Source organism: Scomber japonicus, chromosome 9, assembly GCF_027409825.1.
Source record: "Scomber japonicus isolate fScoJap1 chromosome 9, fScoJap1.pri, whole genome shotgun sequence".
NCBI lineage: Eukaryota > Metazoa > Chordata > Actinopteri > Scombriformes > Scombridae > Scomber > Scomber japonicus.
In genome coordinates, this window is record NC_070586.1 from 34,217,405 (window position 1) to 34,244,477 (window position 27,073).

Sequence of the window (27,073 nt, forward strand, 5' to 3'; positions counted from 1 at the left end):
TATATATATGAATGTAATAACTTTGAGATAAAAACAGATGGGTTACACATTAAAGGATAAACCAACCCTGTTTCTCCTTCCTCAACTGTTTTCTTATTTGTATTATTCATATTCTTATTAATACTAATAATAATAAAAGCTAAATAAAGTGTTTTGGACAACATAAGAAGTCAGACCTTAAAGATTTTTCTCAGGAGGGTTTTTTCCTCATTTTTTAATATTTAACATGTTACTAAATACATATATTGCTGTTTTTAATTATTTAAAATTAATAGTTTTTTAAATATGTTATAAATAAATCATGACGTGGGCTTAGTTGGAACACACATGGGCTTAAATGTCACAGAACCAATTAAGCTCCATGCCAGACTTTTGACTTTTTTCATCAAATATCTTTATTTTTTATTCCAAAATCTACATGAACTAATAAATACATTTTACAATGAGAGATAAATGTTGCTTTATAAGAAATTATCTCCCTTATAAATCATGTCAGTATCCATGAAAAATAGCTAAACTTAGATTTTGGTGGTTACACTTACTAAAATAACTACTAATCTGTAACCTATTACGTTTCCATAGCAACCTTCCCAACCCTGGTTAAATGTGATATAGACTTTAAGGTAACTGACATTTCATCTGGTTTCCACTGTTGTACGTCTAAGTTGTTTGCTCTGTTGGAAACACATAAACCATCTGATTGTTTTCACATCGTGTCATTTTCAATTAGTCATGCCACAATGGATGATGGGATGTTAACAGAGCCCCCTTTTTCACAGTATAGACATCTTGACTGATCACAGCAGGAGAAGCACAGGTGTAACTAATAACAATAACGCCTCAGTTCCCTCAAATGTCCCGGATAAAACGTAGACTACGTGTGAGTATCAAAGCCCTGGAACTGCTTTTACCTTAATGAGAAGCGCTCGATATTAATGTCATTACCAACATCTGTGCTTCCCCTGTGACAAATAGTACATATGGATGCAGTGCGGAGGCTTCTGCATTAGTTGGAGTAGTTTCCAAACTTGATCAAATGGGTGAAACTGAAGCCGCTCGATAAATCCAATCTTGTAACTTGAGATCCTTAAAGTACCAAGAAGAGACCAGCTCTATCATTGACATTCTACTATGCAGAAATCTAATCAGAGAATTAACAGAACACACTGTTCCAGATACTTTTTATTGAGTCATGACTGTGAACAGTGATAAATACAACACCGAACACTTTGGATTGAGGAAATCGGGTATTCCAGGAGCACGTGCAGCTTTAATTAAAAAAAAAAAAAAAAAGAGCACAGAAAAGATTGATAGAACAATCTGGAATAAACATTTTAATACAGTTTTTTTAATGAACAGCATACACTAACAAATTGCAAAGTATTCCCCCTGAAATCCCCTGCAACAACACAAACAGATAAGAAATAAATAAATAGCACAGTGGATTCACTTTAAAGAATAAAAAAGCTTCTGTTGGGTGGATCAATATTATACACCCACAAAAGTGAGTGTGTTACAGTATGTCTTTCTACTAATTTGAGGCAATTCTCTACAACTGGATTCAGGATTTGAGTTTGAAACCTTCAGATTTAAGGAAATATCGGGGAAAAAAAACATTCTTTTACAGGTGTTTAAGACAAGCATATGAAGCGCCATATTGTGGATTAAGTGGAATATGTAAAGCAGTGTTTTAATGCTCACCTCTTAAAAAAGATGTTTAGCCAGCTGAAAATATATATCACCTGCTAGAAGCATATTGCTGCGATCGTGTCTTCTTCAACTTTTTATGAGACCTAAAAAAAAGGGGGTTTTATTGGATCCTTACGTAATGAAACCTGCTCTATCTACGGAAGGGTACATAAACCTTTGGTCGCAGATAAAGATGGGAAAATTTAACAAAAGCGGTAAGATGAGGATTTGAATATTTAATGCCAGACCTGAGCCGAGCAGGAAGAAAAAGTCAATGAAGATCAAGATTTTGTTTTAGTCGGAGACTTCGTAACGGGGGTCGGGAGGGGAGTTCTCCCCGTAGATCTCGAGGTAAAAAACGTTTACCATAACATTCCTCCTGCCAATACGGAAAAACACTCAATCATCACCTGTTTTATGTGATCACTATCTGTCTTCAGGTCTGTGTTTCTACTTGCTCGGGGCTGTAATATTCATCAGTCTAAGTACCCGCAGAGAAAATGCAGGATTCAGGTGGCATATAGTGGAAGAGGACAGCAAAAGGTCAAAGCTGGGCTATTTTACTAACTTGAAGAGGCTTGAAGCTCTGATAATAACTGTGCAGGGTGTTGCCTTCAGGACATAGCTGAAACGATCATAGCTGAGGATCATTGCTCAGTTTTCTACTGGAATGAAGGATTGCGGGTCTGTGTGCAGGATTTTGTACAGCAACACTGCTACAGCACGGAATGAGACACTCAAAGCACAAAAATCTAGTTTCTAATGTATTCCAAGTTCCCGCCAGATGTTCCTCAAATTCTCCAACGTGAAGACTTGGACTCTTTTTATCTAAAGAACATTTTGGAAGAACTGATCGTCTGTTGCCTTTCAGTTCAGGTTCGGTCTGTCTTCATGTTGACATCACATGAACTGAGAGACTGCTCATACTTTGGACAGTTTTGGGGGCATCTTCAGTGTTTCACAGACATTTCGGTGACCAACAGCAGGTCATGCAGCTCCTAACTGAACAATATGTGTGTCTTTATGTTACAGAAGTAGGTTCATTACTGCATATATGGGCCTCCAATGTGATAGACAGTAAAGAGTGTAGTGTAGTTATGAAGGGATGGTCACTATTCCACTCTCATTTGGCGAAACATAAGCTTAATACGCCTCCGTTTTAACTCCCATTCACTTTCTGATGCATCAGGAAAGCCCATTACTCTCATCATGGTTACTGAATGATCATCTGTGCACACAGAATGCTTTACAAATTGAGTCCTTGACAACTTTTGAATGTGTGCTAAATCATGTATCCACCATCTTTAAATGTTGTGGTTGGTCTGCGTTGCACATGTGCACCTTTAATTAAAAAGGGGCAGTCATGAATCGGGTGCTGCTCTTGAAAGCTGAAACTGAAAGCGAAACTATCATAGAGGCAATCTGTTTTAGAGATGTATACAGTACCTACAGTACACAAAACATTCAGTAACCATGGTAACACATGTGTGCATCACCATGTGAGTGTGAGCATTAGCCCCGATACATTAGAAAGAATGCATTCACCAGATTTTGACTTCCCAATGAGGAGGTTATTGATGCAAGTTTACATCACCAAAACTGTCCGATCGATATGTTTCTTGTCAGTTGGTATGACATCATGTTTACTCCTGTCTGTATGAATGTGACACACACCACAACTAAAAGGCAGCATGTCTAAGCACTTTAAACTGAACTACATGTGTGAAGTGACCTTCACTGACAATTTAACACTAAAAAAGCTCAATACTGTCTTCACTGTGGCTCTGGTGAATGCTCTGGGTACAATAGTCATTTTCATACATTCTCAGAGTGATATTCAAAGTCAATTAAATTAGAATGAAATCAAATTATTCCTCATTTTACTTTGGAGCCACTGGGAACCTTGTCGGAGCCCTGAGGAGCTCCCTGGATTCCACTTTGCATGACACTGCTGTAAATCCCCTCAGAACAAGCCAGCCCACAGACTCATTACCACGGTAGGCTGAGGCCAGATCCCCGGACTTCTCAATATGTAACTGATAATATTTGAGTTCACTGTCCTTTTGTCAGTAATAGGTGCACCAGTTGCTGTAATCGCTGGGCATCAGGCCACCGGTGATGAGCAGGATCAAGTCCACGAACCACCAGATTCCCAGGCCTCCAAGGGTGAGCAGCTTCCCCACAGCGGTGCCGGTGTGGCCCAGGCAGAACCGATCGACTCCGAAACAACCCAGGAAGAAAGAGTACAGCAGCGTGGTGATAAAATAGTGTCCTGTGTACCTGAGCAAGGGACAAGAGGACATTTATGGCATCTAAAATGAACTCAATTTTAATTTCAATACATTCCATCCACTTAATACGATGAAACAAACCACTAGCGTTTAGGAAGCTAGTGCAGACCACCTGCAGCTCTTATCTACAAGGAGTGGACACAATAAAAGAAACACCTGCTCCTTACAATATAATGGGTGGATAAACACAAAAGAAAAGAAAAAAAGAAGTGATTTGCAAAGGCACAATTTATCCCCAAGTGCTGGATTTCAGTGCTGTCTTTGTACAGGTGCTGCTTTGATTGTGTCCAACCTCTGCACGCCTCTGATCCTCATGCAGTTACTATAGAGATTAACCCCATGTGTGCTGATGAATGCAGAGCGATGCTGAGTGAACACGGTGTGCTGTGAAAACATGGCCCCCCACAAAATAAAAAAATGAAAATTTTAAAAGGACAGTTGCACACATTTGTAAACATTGCCATCTAGTGGCGCAATTGTGGTACTACAGTTTCATTTGAAGTAACCGGATCAGTTACTGTAACTGTATAGTGATTTGAATGAGATCAGTGGTGTATATTTGTGCAGAAAAAACAAGTTATTCAAATGATTTAAAAAAAACAGGAAGACACTTCAGAGTAGAAGCACTGCTGGGTTTTTGATCACATACAGCTGCTCTTTGGATACTTCAGGTACACTGTGTTTCTTCAATCTTGTGAAGGGCTCACTGCATGGGTAAAATGTAGTCACAATCAAAAATATAAAAGTATCTCTCTAAAAATGGCAATAGCACCAACTGAGTACATTTCTCTGTTATAATCTCAATAAATTATGAATGAGTAGATTCAGGTCAGGCCTTTGGACATTATCATCACCACAAAGATGCAGGGATTATGTAATTCCTTCTCAGTTGATCGTTGTTGGGTCTGTGACTAACAGAAAGACTGTCATGACACCAACACAAAGACAGTTTATTGATTTTATTGCCCTTACAATCTTTCCCTACAGCCAACAACAGTTTCAACTTTCCAGTTTCTAATGAGCAAACCTGCTGCTCTGTTTCTGCTGAAGCCCATTGATTTCAGTGAGCCCATGACCTTTCCTCCACCACCTCCACCTGGCCTAACTTTGGCTGCTTTTATATAACTTTTCTCTCATCCAGCCAGTACAATGTTGACTGTGAAGACAACAGTTAACTGGGGAGATTATTAGGCTCCAGCAGAGGTTTGCACTCGGTTGCACTCTGTGGACTCATTTCTTGTTATTGGTAGATGTCACACCATCCCAGACACATATACACCTACTCATCCACTCCCAACATAACTCATCTTACAGACTCACCCAATCAATTTTGTAATTTGTTTTGAGTACTTTTGTTTAATAAATTCATTTTTGTAATATGGAATACCCGTAGGACTTCACAGTTTGGAGCTGGGCTACAACAACTCTGTGAATAACTCGGTTGATGATTGATTAATGAATGGGTAAAATTAAAACAATTTTACACAATGACTCCAAATTGCTGCTTATGTCCAACCAAACTGTCTTAATTACAATATCAAAACTCAAAACAGTATAAAACCAGAGAAAGACTGTTAAAATTACCCTGAATAACATGAATTAACACATAATTTGAGCATATTTCTCTTTACAGTGAAGAACTGTCTCTTAAAGTGACTTTACCTGACGACAACCGCTAAACATTAAAAACTTAAAAATTCTGGATTTCAACTTTTATCCAGTTCTTTGTATTTCATTGTAATGAGCACTACCGCCTCACAAAGCCACTAGTGTACAGTACACTCTTAGTCAGGTGATGACTTGATGAAAGCTGTGTAAAACCTGATGAATACACTCTCCATAAATTAATCAACCTTTTAATAATAAACCATATAGGGATATTTGATTTAGAGACTAATCATGAAGGGAATCTGGGATCCTGTCAAAAATAACCCCATACTATAAAGTCACAGTTTATGACCTATGAACTGGATGAAATTGTTATTTATCAATTTATTTTGGACTATTCAAGGAAAAAACATCAATCTGCATTTCATTAATGCTTTTCCATATTTCATTTGTTATATTTTCCTCATTAATATTTTTGAAAACCAATAAGGCATATCAAATAGACAATTTATATTTATTTTCTGCTTCATGGACCAAGTATGGTGTCACTAATGTCATGTACTGGATAATCCCTTTGCCTCCCTGCCTGTCTGGGACAGTGATTGGCCTGAAGTCATATGACCATATATCCAACCAACCTTGGTGGATTACCCATTGGCTGATGCATATCTGGATGCACATTATTGGTTATTTATCTTTTTTTTTTTTTACTTTTTTTTATTCATTATGATTTTTAACTACCTTATTTAAATGCTGCTTGTAATGTGTTTTATGATGACCCTGATGAAGGAAACAAGGTGAAACGCATTTGACTGTTAATAAAGTTGCTCTATATTTTCAATGTTACTGGGACTTTAACTTTCTAATATTTTAGAAACTAAATTTCAGCAACCATTGGGAACATGGAAATCTGTAAATAATCTTCCAAACATTTTTTATTCTTGTTAATCAAGTACTGAAAATATGGAAATGGTTCCAAATATACCTGATGACACTGTTCATGTACCTCATACAAGATTAAATCTTTTTACAGTGCAGTAATCTATTTAAATACACAGAATAAGAAGAAAACACACAATTCTAATTAAGAAACATGAGTCGATTTAAGGATCATATGTGTGTTAACAATCTTATAATCAATCATTCCATTCATTGAGTGTAGTGTGACAGTGTCTCTTACTTGATGCAGGGTACCTTCCCTCTGAGGAATTCTCTGGGTCCGGCACATTCTATATCATCCAGTGCAGTGCAGATAACTGGTGTGTGGTTCACTTCTTTCTCAGTCTGGCCACCCCACTAAAGATAAGAACAATTCAATTAAAGTTCTGCATAATTAACAACATAATATCTGCTAAGAGAACAAACACTCACCCCAACACAACCGTGGCCCAACTCCTGATGGGCGCTCTGGTTGCCTGCATGATCTACAGGGTCTTGACAATAGATGAACTCCTCCGGTCTGCATCACATACAAAAGAGAGAGAGAGAGAGAGTGGATGAAAAAATTCTCAATTATTAGTACAAATCCAACCCTGAGAGAATGATGCTGAAGTTGGCTTCTGATTCACTACTGCTGATCCGTGGTAAAGGGAAAAGTGAAGGGAAACATCAATAATGATATTTAGTGGCAGATTTACCACTTAGACGACTGCTGTTTAAATCCACTTTCAGATTTGTGAAACCTTTATTTTGGTTGTATAAACAGAAAAAAAGGTAATTTCACAAAAATTGTCTTCATCAAGATCACATTAGACCACTTTCAGATAAAAAAACATTATAATTAGACTTGTCAAATCTGGACCACATTAACAAGGAGACTCCAGAGCTACTAGTGCTTTCAGACATTAGTAAAGATTTTTAAAAAGTGTTCAAAATAACCACAGATGTTGTCTCATACACAGCGATTAGTGCTACTGTCCGTCTCTAACTACTACAACATTTATTATTAGGTTACATATTGCTATATTAGAAGACAGAATTTGACACTGTGAGTGAAGTTGTGTGCACACTTACCTCCCTCTAACATGTGTGTGACGGTGCTTAAGGGACTGTCCTGTGATAAATCAATGGCAAACCCTTGTAGTCAAGCGACATAAGGGGCACAGGGACTACTCTAAAAACTGAACCCACGTATCTGCTTCAGTTATCATCACTGCCTGCTATAATATTAATGAAATCAACCTTTTAGCACATTTCATATGCAAAATGATTTTTCCTACAATGTCTAAGTGTAGGTTAAGTGATGAAAAAACTGAGCCTGCTGCTACATATCAACATTTATGTTAAACTTTCCCTTAAAGTCCTCCTCAACTCAAAAATCGGTTTTTCTTCCTGTTCCTACAGTTGGATGTTTGAGATTCACTGTGCAGTTTGAGACTAGAAACATTCATCCGCTGAAAAGGAAACATTAATAATTAAATTTTATTTTTGGTACCTATAAGAAGGGGAGATGAGACTCAATAACGACACTAGTTCACTAATTCATTCATTGATGCTCAACACAAAGGAAGCTGGAAGATGTTAGCCTCGTTTTAATTAATAGCGTTGTATTGTGAACCTAAGTGAAGTCACTGTTACATCCTGTTAGATAGCTGAGAGCAGTTAGCCAGACGTTACTATACTTACAGATAGCTGCAGAGGACGACTGGTGACGGGGGTTTATACTCGTAAGGCTCGGTATAATTCGTACTCTCTGACGGTATTTCATCTTTCACGACTTCAGGCGGCTGCTCGGTGAACGGGAGAGATGTGACTCCCTGGCTGGGGGCAGCAGAGGGTGTCTCAGTGGTCGTTGAGTTCTGGGAGTGAATTCCTTCCAGACATTGTAACAGTATGACCGTGAGGAGCAGGAGCAGCTGCCCGCACAGCAGAATATAGCTCACTGAAATCATGGTCACCCTCAAAATGCCACATTAACCTTCATAGTTACATGTAGCGAATGGAGCTAATGCAGCTAGCTTCCTGCCTGCGAAGCTTTATTTACGTTCAGATCCGACTCGTGCCGATGACGTCGTCAGAGAAGCGTCTCGAGAGGTTTTTTTTTCTCAACTTTATTGACACAGTTACAAATACAGTAACATTAACAGTAGCATTAACATGAAGACTAACATTAATACAGCAACATTAATACAGTAACATTAACAGGAGCATTAACATTAATGCAGTAACATTAATACATTAACACTTAGCATTAACATTAATACAGTAGCATTAACACTTAGCATTAACATTAATACAGTAACATTAATACATTAACACTTAGCATTAACATTAATACAGTAACATTAACAGTAGCATTAACATTAACACTAACATTAATACAGTAACATTAACAGTAGCATTAACATTAACACTAACATTGATACAGTCCCAATTCAAATCATGTGACAATGTTGTCCATCTATTTTGGTAGAAACCAAAGAAATCTGGCTTTGTGAATGTGAATGTGTGTGATGTTTGAGTATCAATTTCACTCTTGTTAGACTCTACATACAAAACTAAGACAATACTTTCTGTAAAAGGAACCCAGACAATAGGATTCTCCTAGATTAAAAAGGAAATGTGAGTCAGGGGCCCTCTTTACACCTGGCATTCAAATTAGTTTTGAGCTGAAGTAGACAGTCACAGCGCTAAGTACAAGTATAAACAATCACCACGACGCCTTGTGATCCGTTTCATTCAATCCCCATGCTGAGGTGGTGTGGGACACATTTGACCACATATCCTTTACTGTAAACGCTAATGCCTCCTGATCCTGACGTAACAGGAAAATTCATCATCAATGCAGGATGTGTAGGTTGTTTTGTTAAAAGCATGCCAACAGTTGAAAAAAATGGAGAGGAGCACAGACGTAGATGGGTGAAGTAATCTAAGTAGTTGGAATAGCGTGTACATGTATAGCGCTTAAGCCCATACTAACAACAAATCTGGCCTTTATCTGACTGATGTGATAACTGTGTGTGGGGCCCTTTGACCTTTTAATAGAACTGACGTTGGCAACAACTAAATCTGGACACAAGTGATCAGCTGGAGACACATACTAGAGACAGGTGTGAATGGAAATGTGTCTCGGCTGTCCACTGGTGATCGGACCACCTGAGACACATGATAATTCCAGGTGTAAACAGGATCGAAACGTTACCCGAGTACAGACATAACATAAATGACAAAAGGACAGGTATTCACCCTGTTTGGACTTAGGTTTTATAGACATATAATTAGGTACTGACTAACAGAAGTGAAATGTAATGTTAAAGTGAAAAGATGTAAACTGATATATATTAACTACTGTACAAACACGACAGAATAAGTTATTGCATCATCAAGTCTGTATACTGTCATGCACTTCCTGCAGCAGTTATGGAGTCTACTTGTCTATAATGTTATTAAACCATAGAGCAAAACCTGAAGTTTTTGTACATTTGAGTTTGTAGTTGTGAGACAGTTGCTTCCACTGCAGACACTGAGGTTATGTCCTTTGTATTTATTAAGTGAATTTAGGGGCTGTAGCAACATTCCAGTCATTTCTTGAGTCGTCTATTTAAATTTGATTACTATGAAGCCAAGAAAATAAACTGATTTTGTATTTATCTACCAGAATTGTATTCATAATGGGGAACAAAAACAGTATTAACATACTTCAATTCCAAATTATAATTTACAAATTGTAATTTACTACCAAAAACAGTTCTCAGACATTTATTTCAAGATGAGTCTTTGAATGAACTACTCCATTTATATACAACTTGTAAAACATACATATTCTCGTATATGACTACATAATAATATTTGAAAAAAGCGAAATAATTAAAAACATTCAGAGACTTTTGTGTCTGGGCATGGAGTGGAATCATGACCTCAGTGTGTCTAAAATTCGGACCACAACCCAGCGTAGGAGTCAGTTAATATTTCACTGGTTTTTCATAATGATGCCAACAATGACTGCCAGTGATGATGCTCATGTAAAGATCATAAATTCAAAAGCCAAACACAGACAGGTATACAAAGCTTTTAGTTTTAATAACACAACTGCTGCTCAGTTTTTACATTTCAGATTGTTGCACTTGTAACTCACATGTTGTTGGTTCAATCCCTGAGAGTCATCAGTCCTTTAAACCAATCACACGAAGATACTCTTTTGGTATAAACACAATTTAATGTTTTTTATTGATTCAATTTTTACAGCTGTGAGAACAAAACTATACACATCCTCATGGCCTCATAGATGAGTGTGGTATCAAATTGAGAGAGTAATAATGTTCATTAATGGTGTTTTTAAGGTTTTAATTTCACAAGTGCATGTGTGTGTAGCAGTACAAAGGTTGGATTCTATCTTTCTGGGAGGTTTCACTGGAGAAAAGTGCAGAAAGATATTCAGAGTGGTTTTATATTTTGAAGTTCAATAACTTCATATTTTCTAATGCCAAACTTCATTCAGAAAACTGTCAGTTTAATAATCGAGCGTCAAAAGGCAAAACAGCCTATAGATGTTTTCTGAATCTAGAAGAGCCATTAATTCAGCATCTGTATAATCTACCAAGCAGCACATCATTTCAATAAAATCACAACTATTCATATTTATTGAAGTAAGTGCTTTTTATACCACAGGGATTCAATCCTAAAATCATGTAGGCAGGTGTATGGAACTTGGTGGAAGTGGGCAGACCACATGCAGTAACTCCTCTCTGCAGTCAGTTCTCAGCCTGTTTGGGACTTTCATCTTCATCCACCGACTTCTCCTGCTCTGTTTTGGGAAGCCAATCCGGGATGAGATATTTGAAGCCGCTGGCAGCGTCACCAACAGGAGGAGGAGGTGAAGACGTCATGGGAGAAGTGAAGTAGTCCCGGCTGTGAACGCTCGGATACGCTCTGAGGTCCGCTCTGAGGTCCGCTCTGGACCGCAGCGGTGGGATGAGACACTGGGCTGATGCTGCAGGGAAGCTGGAGTAGGGGTAAAAGAGGAAGCCTCCAAAGTGTGAAAGACTCATCAGGTCCTGTTAATGAGAAAAAACATGCAGACAAGTTTGAATGAAGAACAGTAATGAAATAGTGAAATAGCCTAGAGTACTAATGTAAGGCTGTCATAATCTAATTTCAACAAAACAATAAATATCATGATATATAAATGACCCTCTTTCTTTTACACTTTGAATAAATGATTCAATCAAAACAGTTTAGGAGTGATTTTGTAGTTATTAATATTCATATTAATATGCAGCTTGGACTCAATAGCCTGTAATATAATACTGTGTATTGACATAAATGTGTGTGTCACAGCCTGAGGTTGAATGTAACTAACTTTACTCAATAACTGTATTCAAGTACACATTTGTGATACTTAAGTACAGTACATTTGCAAATTACAGCAATAAATGATATATAATGTGTAATTTATATATTATATTGTTTATAGTTTATAATTGTTTTTATACTATAATTATAAAAGAGTTCCTGATGAGTTAAAATTAGTTATGCATTGACCGATTTATAATGCATCTTACATAGTACTGCATGAGCCATAATAATAATCCAGTACCATAAAATATGAATATACTGTAAAACACTGATACGGATAATGAATGCTGAACTTTTATATTTTGTATGTATCCTTTTTCTTGTAATTTTAGCATTTTCACTGTTTACTCTGTTAGTTTTACTGTCAGGCACTGCTGTAATTACATTTACAATAATACATAAATAAAGATGCTATTATTATTATTATTATCATCATTATTATTATTAAGTGTAGTGTTGCTACCTGTAAAGGATGTGAATACTTCTCCCTCCACTGGTTACAACTGCTTCACATGATTGAGTCATTTAAAGATCTCAGGAGTCATAATGAAATAATAATTATTTGTTCCATTAGTTTCATTTAGAGCTACACACTGGCTCTTTGGTCCTGTGTGTGTGTGTGTGTGTGTGTGTGTGTGTGTGTGTGTGTGTGTGTGTGTGTGTACCTGTACCAGCGCGTGCTGCTGAAGGCTCATGGGAAACCCTGGTGACCCCGGAGTCCGGACAGACGATGCCAGGCTCAGTCCACATGGCACTGCTCCGTCCATACTGGCACATCTGTACCAGCTGTTTACCTGAGCAGAATGCAAACTGCTGGCCATGCTCTGAGCCATGCTCTGATCTCGTAGGTGTCTGTTTAATTCCGGTGGATAAAAAAAACTATGCGCTAAACCGCTGCGTAATTTACGCAATTGTTCTTTCTCTGAGTCCTGCGGCTCAGTTATCATACTGACAGCATTACTGTGTGACGGGTCCATCTCTCTGTGTGTCCCTGCTGCAGTCTGTACTGTCCTTTCTGTAACGGAAACCTTTGGCTCGGGTTCAGTTTCTTTGTGGGTTTTGTTTTCCTCTTCTCCAACAGTGTCCTCACCATGGTCATCTTTGTCACTGTCACTGTCATGAGCATCTTACATTAAGAAATGACACAAAGGAGAGTTAGTCTGGGGTTCGTAGTTGTTGAGAAAAGCTGAAAATGAATGTTATTATGCATTTTTATTTTTTGTACCTGAAGATTTGGAATTCTCTGAATATTGTAGAGAAGAAGCTTTCACAGGTTTCATGTCAGTCATCCGCATCTCTTTAGAGTGTTGAGATGATTGTTGTAGTTTCCTGTTGCAACAAATAAAAAGAAGAATTGACTGACAAAAGATGCAACTTTACAATAATATCACAATCATTCACCAGAGCATAAATCAATTTAAAAGGAAGCATTTGTGCTGCTTGTTATTGTTGACCGCTTTATTTTGAAATCCCACAGGCCAACCACTGCTTTACCAGCATCATGAAGTCATATAACTGACCTGGAAACTGACTTTTACATGACATGAAGTATATTTGTGAGCAGTTGTACTACACTCTTGCTACTTGTGCTCCATGAACATGAAGAATTAAAAACATATCCGTCAGCTGTTTTGGTTGAAAAAGTTTGACTATAGAAGAGTCAATATAACTACTGTCATTATAACATCCAGGGTGAAGACATGTCCTCCACTGACTGCTCTAGTATTAATAATAAAAACATCTTATACCCTTTATTATTTGTTTAAAAAGGTCTACATAACTGAACTGTAATCAGATGCTGCTGCTTTCATCATGATATAAACTCTATTATATCCATGAGCGACATGTTGCTGTAATCCCTCTGCACTGCTCACTTTACCTCTTAGCTCTTACTTTATTTATTTATTGACTCATAATGCCTATTGTTTGTGTAGATGTTCTTTAATTTATTATATTCATGTTTTACTACAATCACTGGGACCTGAGTGAATGACAATAAAAAACCTTGAATCCTTGAATTATTAGGCTCATAAGAACATAGTGAGAGTTTTATTTTAAACTTCTTGTTATTTTATAGGCTGATTCAGGATTTTTAAACTCAGTAGATTTAAATTTGACTCATTTTAGAGCAACAAATACATCAATTATTCTTTTTCTCCCACAATATATGATTATTCCTGATGTTGTAAAAAGGCTTTTAAACTGTATTTTCTGCAGGCCTTTGTGTTGGAAACTAACATTTAGGCTATACTGAAAATAAAACTGATTATTAAAACTAAACAAATGAGAATAAATTAGATAACAGTTTAATCACTGCTGTATAACTGAAGAATTGATCAATATAGGCCAATAAATACAGCTAAGAAAGAGAATCCAATCCGCAAAGTTAAAAAATATTTCTTTCTTTGTCCTTTTTAAAATGAAAATGAATGTTAATTAATTCGAGCTTATTAAAGGAACAATTCACCTCTTTTCTCGTCTTCCGTTGCCGGTGTCTCGGAATCCCTTCGCGAAAGGATTGTTGTCGATTTTCAGCTGTGTGATCTTAAAATGTGTAAAAAAAAAAAAAAAAAAGAAGAAAAATGCAAGTTAGATTGATATTTCGTTATGTCACGTGGTTGAGTATTAATAACACATTTTAAAGTTGTTGTTCTTTTCATCCCGGTTGTAATGAAACTGTGCTGCTCTGTTTGGACAGTAATAATAAATGAGGCCTGTATGAAGACACAGGAGTGTTAAAGTGTTACCTTTTCATTCTGATAAGCTGTTACTGCTATGAACTCTGTCTCTGAGAAGATGTAGGTCCTGAAGGTGCTGTAAGGCAGTTTCAGGATATCATTTGCCTTCACTATATGAAATCTCGGCTGGTATTTGTGCATCGAGTTGAGGATTGTCTGCAAATGAAAAAAGAAAAATCAGCAAGAAAAATAAATAAAAGGCAAGGCGCTTTACATAAAAACAATCATTTAACAGTAAGAACTGGAAACAAAGAACATAAAAACATACAAGTTTTAAAAAATAAAATAAAACCCAATAACAGTCAAAGTTGGAAACATTAAAACAAACCAATAATAAGAAAAATAAAACAAAGTACAGAAAAATAACAAGAGATGAATAAAAAGAGACCAAATAAAAACTAGACTAAAATAGAAGAGCATAAAATATGAGTTTGCAGCTTAAAATAACGATTTGTATTGAAGTCATTAAATGGTAAAAAGGGTTATGGTGAAATGTCATGACATAATATTAAATATAAAATGATTATTTGTGCGCCACAGCAAAAAGAAACAAAAAAAGCCCAAACCCTGCTGCGTATCTTACAAATATTCCCACAAACATCATTACATTTGCTTAATAATAAAAAATAAAAAGGCAAACTTACAAATCCATGCTTGTCTGATATGTTGTTGGTCAGTTTCAGTTTGTGAAAGTTAACCACTTTGGACATCCACTGCTCTCCTGCTGCCGGGCTATCCGGGTGGATGTACATGCGTTTGGGCATCTCTGGATCCGCCTTTCCCGCCACCATCCAGCGGGAGTTATGAAACTTATACCTGCAGTCATCCGCCGCCACGATATCCATGAGAAGAATATATTTGGCTTTTCTGTCCATCCCGGTGCACCTGGCCTTTAGTGGAGGAAACATCCGCCTGAGAGGAGAGGAGAGACCTGAAGCAAGCATTCATTTCAACACTAAACTTTACACCCGTGCGTAAATCTGGATAATTACCTCCCAGATTTTGTTATAACCATTTCAGTGCCGCATTTGTAGAATTTTCTCCAAAGGTCGCTGGCTTCTAAATGCAGTTTGGGCTCATCTTCTACCATCTCTGCTCCCTCTTGAATTTCAGGAGGCCTGCACAAGATCGCAGAGCGCCCCGTTGGCGACGCGTGAATTATTGGATCCGCGCTGCGATTCGATGATCCCCGAGAGGATAACGCGATTCCTGGGTACAGCGAGGGTCCGGACAGGATATTCCCGCAATGAAGAGCCGCATCTCGGACTCTTGTAGAAAAAGCTTGCTGTAACTCGCCGGGGACGCACGGCTCCGAGAAGTTGCGCATGATCTCCAAAGGAAACGTTTACGCACCGAAACGTACACTCTTGAACCTATTTAACACCTACAGGATAAACGTACCAGCATCTTTTTTTACTCAATAAAAAATACTAAACATAGCAGCCTTGAAACTAGTATTTCTTTTTTTCTCTGGATGTTTTCTCTTGCCCACAGTCCAGTGCGCTCTGATGCTTCCCAGCCTGTGTGTCCAGGATCATTTGCTCTTTGACACGTTTGGACTCAGTATGGCACCCAGAGGTGGGTGGGGTTTCCATGGTATTGTATTTATTGTGCAGGACAAAGTTGCCTCAAGTTTCCTCACGGGATGAAGAAGCTGTCAGGGACGATTCAAAACACCAAACCTGAACGCACACTTTATCAAACCCAATGAGACTAAAGCATCTCAATCTTCTTCCCCTCTCCGTTAATAGCAATATATTTTAAACTCAGTCCTCCATAAACACTGTCATGAACACTATAACCCCACCAGTAAAAATCACCAATAAAGCAACATTCTGACGCAGACACTGACTCTCTGTATTCCCCACATCATTCCTGTGGTTTGTTTCGCCCCCAGCTGATGTGCTCTCTCCTTCACATGCAGCGCAGCATGGGGACAGTCTACAGGGATTGGGCTCTGCGGAGGTTCAGCCTCTGACTGCGATTGTCCCGGTTGGATTAGGCCTCTGGATTTGGTTACAAGCTTTTTATTGCTCGTATAGGCCCATGACAGCGCAGGAACGTCCCGGGGAGAACTTTCCGTGAGTGAGGGCGGCAGGTTCAGGATACATGTGTGATGTAGGGGCGCTGCAGGGGCGGTTACAGTAGGGGTATGGGGAGGTGGAACTCAATATGAAGTCAGGAAAGTATGAAGAAAGTTACTGTATGTTGTTGGATTAGGGTGAAACAGTCGATGAGTTCATCTGCAGGCATGTAACCACAGAAACAAACCACTGTGAAATCAGCACATTAATATTATGACATATTCAATATTTGATTTAAGCTGGAAGGTTTACTGTTGACTTTAGAAATATAAACTTGAGTTAAAAACACTTTACTCAATGTCTCAATGCCCTCATCTGCTGATGTAAGCCCAGTGCAGTTGAATGTGATATCATTTTTGGCCAAAAAGAGGAAAAAAAGAAGAGAAGAAATGTTCAATACTAATTATTTGAAATCCAACTCCCATTTTTCACATTCTCACCTTCTACTGTATCAATATCTTCTACTATAGCAGCAAAGCTACTGCAGAGATTTGTTCCATTTCAATGCAAATCTCATACTACAGTAGGTTATATTTTATAGCCAAGTGTCTAAAACAATGACATCACAAATCCACAGCAAGCTATTTATTAAGAAGTAAAGTACCAGGCTCATGTCCCCCTTTTATTTAAACAACTTTTATTTCATTCTGATTGGATAACGATGCAGTCAGGTGGGAACCTTGGAACACATGTTTAGTTTTGGACAAACTTTTGACAGTGACCATAATTATCAACATCAAGAGAATGAGTCAAGCTGTTATCTAGCTATTTCTGTAGAACCTGAACAAAAAGCCAAAAACAAGTGTGCACATTTTTTTCTCTCATCATTGAGGGATGATGCTAGAGACCATATGATAGATGCGACTACAAGTGACTTTTTTTTTTACATTTTTACTTCTTTAAAAGACCCTGCAGCAGACAAAACTATCATAAAGTCCAGTCTCCACAGCAAACATGTTTATATTGGACACATCTGCCACACAAAATGTATATCCAGTGCTATTAGTACCAATGGAGGAAGTCATGCATCATTTATGAAGCCTAGAGATGAGAACAATTAAGGAAGCGGATCCAACTCTTGTGTGTTTGGTCTTTTTTATAACGTGTCCATGAACTTTCTCTATTAAAGTGAGTGTAGCCCCCAGCCAATAACAGCGCACAGGATGTGAGGTCGGGACTTGTATCTTAGCAACCAGGTTACATCTCTGTCTCTGTCTCTGTCTCTCTCCTCTGCTCTGTATCATGGATGTATAAAGAGCAGCAGGTCTGTGTGTGTTGACTGAAGGCGGGGCAGACAGGATGAAGCTTTGCTCAAAATCTGACAGCGTGGCACCTTCCTGCAGGGTTGTGCAAAAGTGTGGTCGTGTTTAGTTGTGGTTTAGAACATAACTGCCATAAAACAATCAGAAAATAACACTTCATTTATCCAATTCATGGCTTTGTTCTTGCCAGTGCTTCTCCCTCTCTTCATAAACTGGCTAGCTTGCTTGACCACCTCTTTCTCTTGGAGGATTGGCCTGTGTAGTATCATTTTAAATAGCTAGGTTGGGAAAATCTGTATATTTGCTTTTTCTGCTGAGTGTTAGATGTGAAGATTGATATCACTCTGATAAGCACAAAGCCTGGAAGAGAAACAGCTAGTCAAGCTCTGGCCAAAGTTAAAATCCACCTCTCAGCACCTCTAAATCTCACTATAACACATTACATCTCATTTTCATCTGCACTCAAATCGACAATGTGAAAATGACATGATCCCAGATCCCAGAAAGGAATAGTTCCAGCAGGCATTTCCTTGGAAAATGACAACTGGTGGTGGTTGTTTTTTGTTTTTTTTTAAATGTTGGTCAGAGTCAGACTAGCTCCTCTTTCCAGGCTTGATGTTAACCTAATTGCCGCTTTGCTCTAGGTCCAAACTTGATGGACAGATATGAGAGCAGCTTTCCCAAAAAGGGTTTCCCAAAATGTCAAACAGTGCCTTTAACCGCATTCTTTTTGCCATGACTACAATTTTGACATGGATGACAGGTTGTACATAAGAAAAACAAACTCAAAGACTTATTGTCCATAATAGGACTGTCACTGACTTGGGATAATGGAATCAGTTCAGTTCCTTAGAGCCACTGTGCTTAAAGTTCAGTGTCAATGACTGTGTCTAATTATTTATAGCTTGTTACAATTTCTAAGTGGTCGCCTTTGATGAAACAATGGAATGGTGTAACAGTGGCTTTTTTTTTAAAAGCAACACACTGAGGTTTGTATTTCAGGGAGGACTTTGCTGTGAAATCAGGAAATAACTCACACTGGACCTTTTGTTACAGCTTCCCCAACGGCTCTCTGATCAAATGCCTAAGTAAGCACACGTCTTATTCAGAGACCATTCAAGATATGCGGTGGGTGGCAGAGCTGTTGATGACCCAATCTTTTTCTGGCAGAGAAGCAGGGGAAAACCCTGCCTGTCGGTCAGCCAACTTCAAAGAGCCAGTCAGTAATCTGAAACAGGCCGGAGAATGATGGCAAACAAGACGCCTGGCTGTTATTTGTGGGTTTGGCCCACAAGCTGCGTGTGAAACCTGTCACTGAGGATAAACCCGCAGATCTCCACTGGGTTACTGCCCAGAACACACTCTCCCTAGTAAAACCTCCACATTACTGGATGTACCCTTTGGAGTATGGGGAATGGTCCACACGGCTTCAGCTGGGAGAGCCGGCAACCTTCATCATCCGTTTTTCCAGACATCTGTGGTCTTTCCCAGAAAACAGGAAGTCATGAGTTTTACATTTCCAGTGTGTTTGGAATAAACAAATGAGGTGACTCTCAGTGCCACCATGTCTACTTACTAACAGAAGTGACAGAACTGGATAAACTGATTGATAATTCCATAAAGTAGTATTTATGTTTTGAATATTGCTACCAAAAGAACAAAAGAGGAATGGAGTAAAGCTAAAAAGGTGAACAGTTCAAATGATTCACCACTAAGAACTTTATTTGTGCTTATATACAAATTCAAATACATAATTATTCAAAACGGTAAATCAAATTTAACTGTACCCATGTAACAAACAAAAAGATTTTTCAAAAATAAATAAAAAGCAACACAAGATCTTAGACAAAACACAAGACATTGAGACATAGCTTAATGTAGTTGTTGTATCAGCTGGTGTACATCAGCTAAATTTTCTGTTTTTTCCATTTACATGAATCGATGTGTTATTTACTCATAACGATGGTAACATAAACCATGTCAGATGTTTCTTTACAGAGACGATCTAGAATCTGGAGTTATGGTGAGATGTTGTTATGCAGGCTCAGCCAAAATTGTGTTGTGACTGAACATGATACAAATGTGAAGTGACTCAGACTATCACACAATAAACAGACACTATGGGGAACAAACCAAACAATGAAACGAAGAGTTCACAGTTGTACAGTTCTATGAGGCTGTATGAAGGCACTGTGCTGCTTTGAGCAAATTAATTTATTGGTGATGCATTAGTGTCATTAGGTTTGCAAAGTTAGTGGACACATTAAAACTTTGACATGATGATGGAACCAGATGAACGCCAGCATTTCCACAAAGTTTATTACAATTCACCATGAAGGGAACATTAATGTCTGCAATGAATTTCATAGAAGCCCATCCAATAGCTGTTGAAACAGTTCAGTGTCAACCAATAATACCAAACTCATGGTGGTATGAGAGAAAAAAGTGAAAGGACCAGTTTAGGGAGAGGTCAGTGATGATCTGGGGAGGCATATCCTTGGAGTGTAGTATAGACCGCCAAGTCATAGTCAACGGTACTCTGACCGCTGTTAGGTACAACGATGAAATCCTAAGAGCGATTGTCAGATCATTGGGATTGGGTCTTGTTGGACCTTAGCTCTCTTTACTAACTAATCTTACACTATGTGTGAGCTGAGTCTGCGTGTTTGTTTAATAAAGCAATAGGAGAAGATATTCAGTCTCAATATGCCATTTATTTAGCAGTAAATGAACAAAGCATACAGAGCTCTGGGTCTAGATCTTCCTATCCCTGACGAACAACAAAGTGTATCAGTTCACAAAGTCTGACTGACTATGCTCTCCCTGACCCAGTCTTACTGTATATACAATACAAAATGTTTATGGAATGTATAATGTGTTGTCTTCTGATTGGCTGTTGATCTGACTCCATCCTTGCATCCTCATATTCAGGATCTTCTGACTTCATGTGACTCCATCCGACCCCCTCGAACAGCGTCCGGTATGATAAGATATTTCCTGTTTGAAACTCATAGAACACAAAGCATCCTATATGTCATACCTTCAGAGCCGATAGCCCCCTTGTTATTTTCATATTTCCTTTGCATTCAGAGACAAGTAGTTCTTTGTCATAGTTAATAAATACTAATAATCACATGTCACATGGCAAAAGTTCAATTATCTTCCATGCTTTTACACTCAACACACAACTTATTGTTTTCATAATATCACACACAGCACCACATTATCATATTATCAAATAATAAGATACTTCATCCCATTAGCTGATACTTTAACATTTATCAATCCATTAGCATATATTTACAGTCTGTACATAATATTGATCCATTTAGCCAATATTGAGATATCAGTAAGTACACACTTTAACCTGCTGGTGGCGCTCGATGGAAAACTCAAGGGATCGATAAAATGATTGGCATTCATCCTCTGGTAAACCGTGAATATCTATACCAAATTTCATGTGATATGACATCAGATAGTTGTTGAGATATTTCAAACGGGACCAAAGAGGTGGAACATCAGTCAAAAACTACATCCAGCAACCAAAAAGGTGTTTCATGTGAGGTAAGTGATAGAGGTAACATGTATGATAATGGATGAATGGTTTACAGGTTTAATCAGGATGTAGTGGAAGGTAAGTCCTGCAACACTGATCCATTTTTGAAATTTGTTCAGGCTGTCTTACATCTACATTATACAAACTAATAATGGACCCACAAGGCAGACTTCAGGCCAGAACAAGTTCAAGATCCAGGTCAGTAAACAGGCAAAGGTATCCAAATCGGCAGGCAAAGGTAGGTAAATGACAAGAGCAAAGGTTGAAACACACTAGAAAAACACTACACAAAAACACTGGAACTCTCACACTAAGGCAAAATACACGAGACAAGACTGGATACACTAGGAGACGGGAGACAATGAGACACAGATGCAACACAGGCAATCACACAGGCAGGAAATTTGACGGAGAGTGGATCTGAAACGAGACAAGAGGTAAGTGACCGTAATAAACTGGAAGCACAAATAAATATTGAAAAATAATAGATCATGACCTTATGTGGCAGGGCAGACTGTGACATACAATGTGTAAATGCTATAATAAATAGTTTGATGGCATAAACCACTGACTTAAAATCTAAGGTCACCCCCTTTTGTTCTTCAAATAAGCCCTTCAGTGTAAAAGATAAAATAAGTCATTGGTTATTTCCTTCCAAAGTTACTCATATGATCATTACACATTGGTTAGGCTAAGTTTAGGACCTGCAACTATTGATAGGTGATGGGTTGCAAACCACCATCGCCTGTGTCCAAGTCAGTTGGATACTTAGCATCGCCGACTATCCAATCCCGATTTTTTTCCATAAAGAGGGATTCGTAGTTTCTGACACAGTGAATTAAAGATTATCTATCTAGTGTTGCAGTGGTTCTATCTACAGCTGATATCCAACACTAAATTATAAGTTAATTTAATTTTAGATAAAGTAAATGATGAACAATGATCTTGGGTGAATCCACATCACTAAGAATACTTTAAAACCAAGTGTTGATGAGATCTTAAGAACATTTAAACCACATATGGGCCCCTGCAATCACAGAGGCTATAAAAAAATGAATGTAGAAATTGTGAAAACAACACTCAAAAAAGTCAAACTTTTGCAAAACATTTTAGTTTATCAGGTAATCTAGAGCTATTTCGTCAAGGTGAGTAAACAACTTCTACCCTTTTCATGACCTTAATGGTTCAGAGTCATTGCATCCAAAGTAAGCTGTAGCATCTAGAAGCATTTATTCACAGTCTCCTTAACAAGAAAGTTCATTTACAACCAGAAGCATCTCTGATTAGGTGGTTTTCCTGCAGACATGATGTCCTCTACTGGAAAGTGTCTCCACTGCTGTGGTCACTGGAAATGTTCCAAACTGCTCTGGCCGCGCTGTCTCCCTAACACCTCTCATGTTTGGACAGTTGAAAGGTAACAGGTTAGTGCGAGTGAACATATTTGGGCTTCGGAGGTGGGAGGAATGTAGTTTAACAGCAGAGCGGAGGTGCTAAAAGACACGGTGCCTGAGTTGATATCAAACACACACGGCGGCCACATGACTCGAGGTTAGGCAGACTGGAAGAGGAGCCATGAGAAAATCAAGTGTAGCCAGTCACCATCAGACTGCAGAGTGTGGTGTCATCACTGTACTCATGTCATAAACAGTCTGACAAAGTGGTGGACATTTTCTCCTGTCGACCATTCAAATCTTCAAATTTCATTCAGAACTAAAGAAATAGTTCTGGAGTATTATATTGTCATTCATGTCTCTGATTTTCTCATTTCAGCCATATGGGGAATAAAATAAATATATTAAATGGAACCAAAATGGGGAAACACAACAGCATGTCTGTCAGCGTGCACTAAATCAATATATTTACTCCCCTATTGAGAGAGTCATTAGTCTCAGAGATTTATTTAATATAATAGATTATGTCAACATCTGGTTTCAGAACACCTGTGGAACACATCTTCATTTTATATGTAATTTACTGTAGTATTTTATATAATATGTGCTGTGATATTTCATAACAAATACAGTTATGTGTGTTGGTATGATTAACTGGTAAACTGGTTGACTGGTGAATTTCTAATTAAATAACTTCAACAGCTTTTGGTTCCATTTAGTACATCATTATTAAGACATACTGTATGAGTCACAAGTTTGGAAACGCTTTCTCATTTAAGTGAATGGGAAGGTGTGTCCAAACTTTTGACTGATACAGTTTGCACCACCCTTTCCTTTTGTTGTGCCTGTCATTTCTAAATGAATCAGGAACATTTGAGTCTGTTAATGTCCATGATTTTGAGTCTAATCCTTCAAATACAATATGGTGCATTTACAAGGGGGTAATGCTCATATGTAACAGTTTGGTCAAAAAAAGTTCTGATGTTCTGATGAATGTAACGTTATTATGTTGTTATATTGTGTGTGGAACTATTTAATAAATTCAGTGTGAGGTCAGAACTAACTGAACAACCTCAGATGACATTGAAACACTCTTTAAAACACAACTGCTCAGACATCCCTTATCCTACAGACACCATTCAAACTTAAAAACATTCACAAAACGTGGAATTTCTAAAGTTGTATTATCTGTGTTGTGATACCTTTTGTACTTTTTGAGAAATGAAAGTCTAAAGTGAAGGCTTTTACAGGAGTGTTTAGATCTCACCAGTGTGTCCTGTGAAATTACTTTGATTTTGAACCACAGAAAACAGAAAACTGCCCAGGCCCCAGACCCTCAGATGTTTGGGTTTCACTGTGTGGCAGTTTGTTGGTGGTAATTTAACTGAGGGAGCAATCTTTTGATTTTAAAATACATGTTTTATTTATCCCCCAAATTGATGAATGACAAAGCAAATGTGAATATTCACCACATTAGATCAAACTGGATTGTGGTCAAACTGAACAACTGACTAAAACAAAACCTGACTAAACAGGGCCTGGAAATTCCAGCCAGTAGTCACACAACGGGTGGTCAAAACACAGAAACTAAATGATCTACAAATAAACACTAGATAGACAGTTTGATAAGACACTATTGAAATTAAAAACTATACACTACATTTGCAAATATTTACTTCAATACACACAAACAAAAGTATTCTCTCCCCAAAGGCCCCCAAGTTGAGGGAAGCATTTGATAATCCATGGCCACAGATATTTACTCTGTGGAGTTTTTGACCACTAGTTGACTATCACTATGGAGCAATGTTTTTAAGAGTGGGTCCCCACTTTGATTTGATGTACAAAGGAAGTGAGGAAGAAGAGTAAAGGTTAACAAACATGGATATAAATGTAGGATATATATAGACTATTTTGACATATGAGGAAGGAAATGCACCTATCCTCTTTGTTAGACCACAAGTATACACACAATGAATTTAGGTGAGTAACGCTGAATACAAAAAGATTCAATAGGCAACTTTAATTCTGTCATACTCATTCCCAAAACCAACACAATGGTAACACATAAATAAATGATGTACTGTCAAAAGTTAAAAGTTGAATCCAAAATCAAACAATCTGTATTGGCTGTTTACTATTGTACAACTCCAACTGAACTACTGTGAAAGAAATGAATGATAATATTTCTACAACAGCACAAGTTACATTCCTTGATGGCAAACACTACAAGCAGCCAGTAGAAGAAAACGTGGAGGGCGGTCTCGTTGAGATGTGTCTGTAGGTCATGATTGCCACCAGCGTGGATCAGTCACAAACATGCTTCAGAGTCAGACTGTGTGTGTAGACGAGTCTGGCAGCAGATAACCTTTGGGCCACAGGGATAAGTGGGGGGTTTGAAGCAGAGGATTCACAAGGCGATGCTAAGCATTCCTCACATTTCCCAGCTCCTCAGATCCCCACTGGAACAAGTCAGACACAGTTTAAGACATATTTGCTCAATGTGGCCTGAATATCAACAACAATACCCATCGGCACTGTGGTATGTTGTCATCTAAAGGTTAAACATTGGGATAACGCCCACATGTTCATGTACAGAGGAAGTGCAGTAGCTTTACCAGCAGTGGCAACATATCATACAATCCAAACAAAACAACACATAATGCATAATGTTTGATGTGTAATTTTAAAAAAAAGACCAAATACCTGTGAATGTTACCTGTGAGGCCAGTTGAAGGAAGACATACTGTGTGCCTCATAATCCTACCATCTAACCTTCAGTCACTATAAAAAGATACATGTGTAGTTGCCTTTGACAGTGTGACAAACGAGAAATCTAACTATTCCTGCCTTAAAACTGCATTAACTTATTTTGTCCACTTCGAAAGGCAGCATGAGAGCCACAAGACTCAACCAAAACATTAGTTGTGTTTGTTGTGGGTCGTAAAAACCAAAACAATGAGCTGAAAGATACTCATATGCTCTGTAGAGCTGCAGAGACAAGTGATAATACTGGTTGATTTGTCAGTATAAGTGCCATGTTCCACATTACACATCACTCATCATCAAAAACTGTATCAACTTCTGGGTCCGCCCTGTGATTGGAGAGTATTGGAAAGTATTGGGTACATAATGGGTTAGGGTTAGGTATAATATCTAAGCGTAATATACCTCTGGAAATTAAGATAATATACTTCGGGCTCTATAACTGAAGAATTACCAAAAAGAGACAAATATTGAATAAATACTCTGCTGGTGGCTAGTAAAAAGTGCTTATCCCAAGAAAGCCCACATCTAAATGCATGGAGGGAAATGATAATGGACATGTATGAAATGTAACAGCATCTGTTAACCATAAACCAACCATTGAACCATTTATCTCATGCTGGGAAGAATGAGTTTTCTATGTAATGCCCTTTAGGTCTGATTTTATTTTCACACATCAATGGTACTGCTGTAGAAAGATCGCTCCCTACTGTTAATTCTTGTAGTTTTTTACCTGTTTGTTTGTTTTTTTTTAAAGCCCTCTCTGAAACTTTGCATATACATGACTGTGTACTGTGTGTCTCTGTAAAGGACTATTCAGAGACAGTACCTGTATAATACCTGTATATATTACAGTATATGACTGATATGGAGAATTTTACAGGCAGCAGTACAGAAAGAGTATCAAACGTTCTGCTGTGGCAAGTAAAATAAAAAACAGTGAAAATCCATGCAGTCACTTTAGCAATAAAATACAACAAATAAGCTGTTTTTTTAACTGTTTTGAATTATTTTATTGTTTCTTAACCTTTTTCCTCACTGTTTTTATTTCAATTGTGTGTTTTTTATTCTTATTATTGATGCAGGGGTTTGATTTGATGTGTCAGTTTGCTGAACTAAACTGAACTCATTACCAGCTAATGATGCTGTTTCAGAACACTGGAGGAAACTTCTATTGTCAGACATGATATTGATTTGTAGATAAATGAATATATTGCTAAATTATCCTTAATATGTGACTGTCATGGTAACGTTATATCATACAGTTCCATTCTGCACACTGATCATAGAATGTGACCTAACAATGATCTAGAATCCACAGATCCACAGAAATAGAATTCATCCTCAGTCCTTCAGTTCACTTCACTGAAAGTACACACAAATCTTCTCACAGA

The 27,073-nt window shown here is 37.9% G+C and overlaps 1 protein-coding gene across 1 annotated transcript; it reads right to left on the reverse strand.

Moving 5' to 3' along the window:
- Positions 1-1,176: 1,176 nt before the first annotated feature.
- On the reverse strand, positions 1,177-8,566 carry tm2d2 (TM2 domain containing 2). Its single transcript, XM_053325944.1, has 4 exons — positions 8,214-8,566; positions 6,960-7,047; positions 6,769-6,884; positions 1,177-3,969 (listed from the first exon to the last, which is right to left on the reverse strand). Exons 1-4 carry the CDS (start codon positions 8,477-8,479, stop codon positions 3,756-3,758), a joined length of 684 nt encoding a protein of 227 aa, XP_053181919.1. The 5' UTR covers positions 8,480-8,566; the 3' UTR covers positions 1,177-3,755.
- Positions 8,567-27,073: the final 18,507 nt, after the last annotated feature.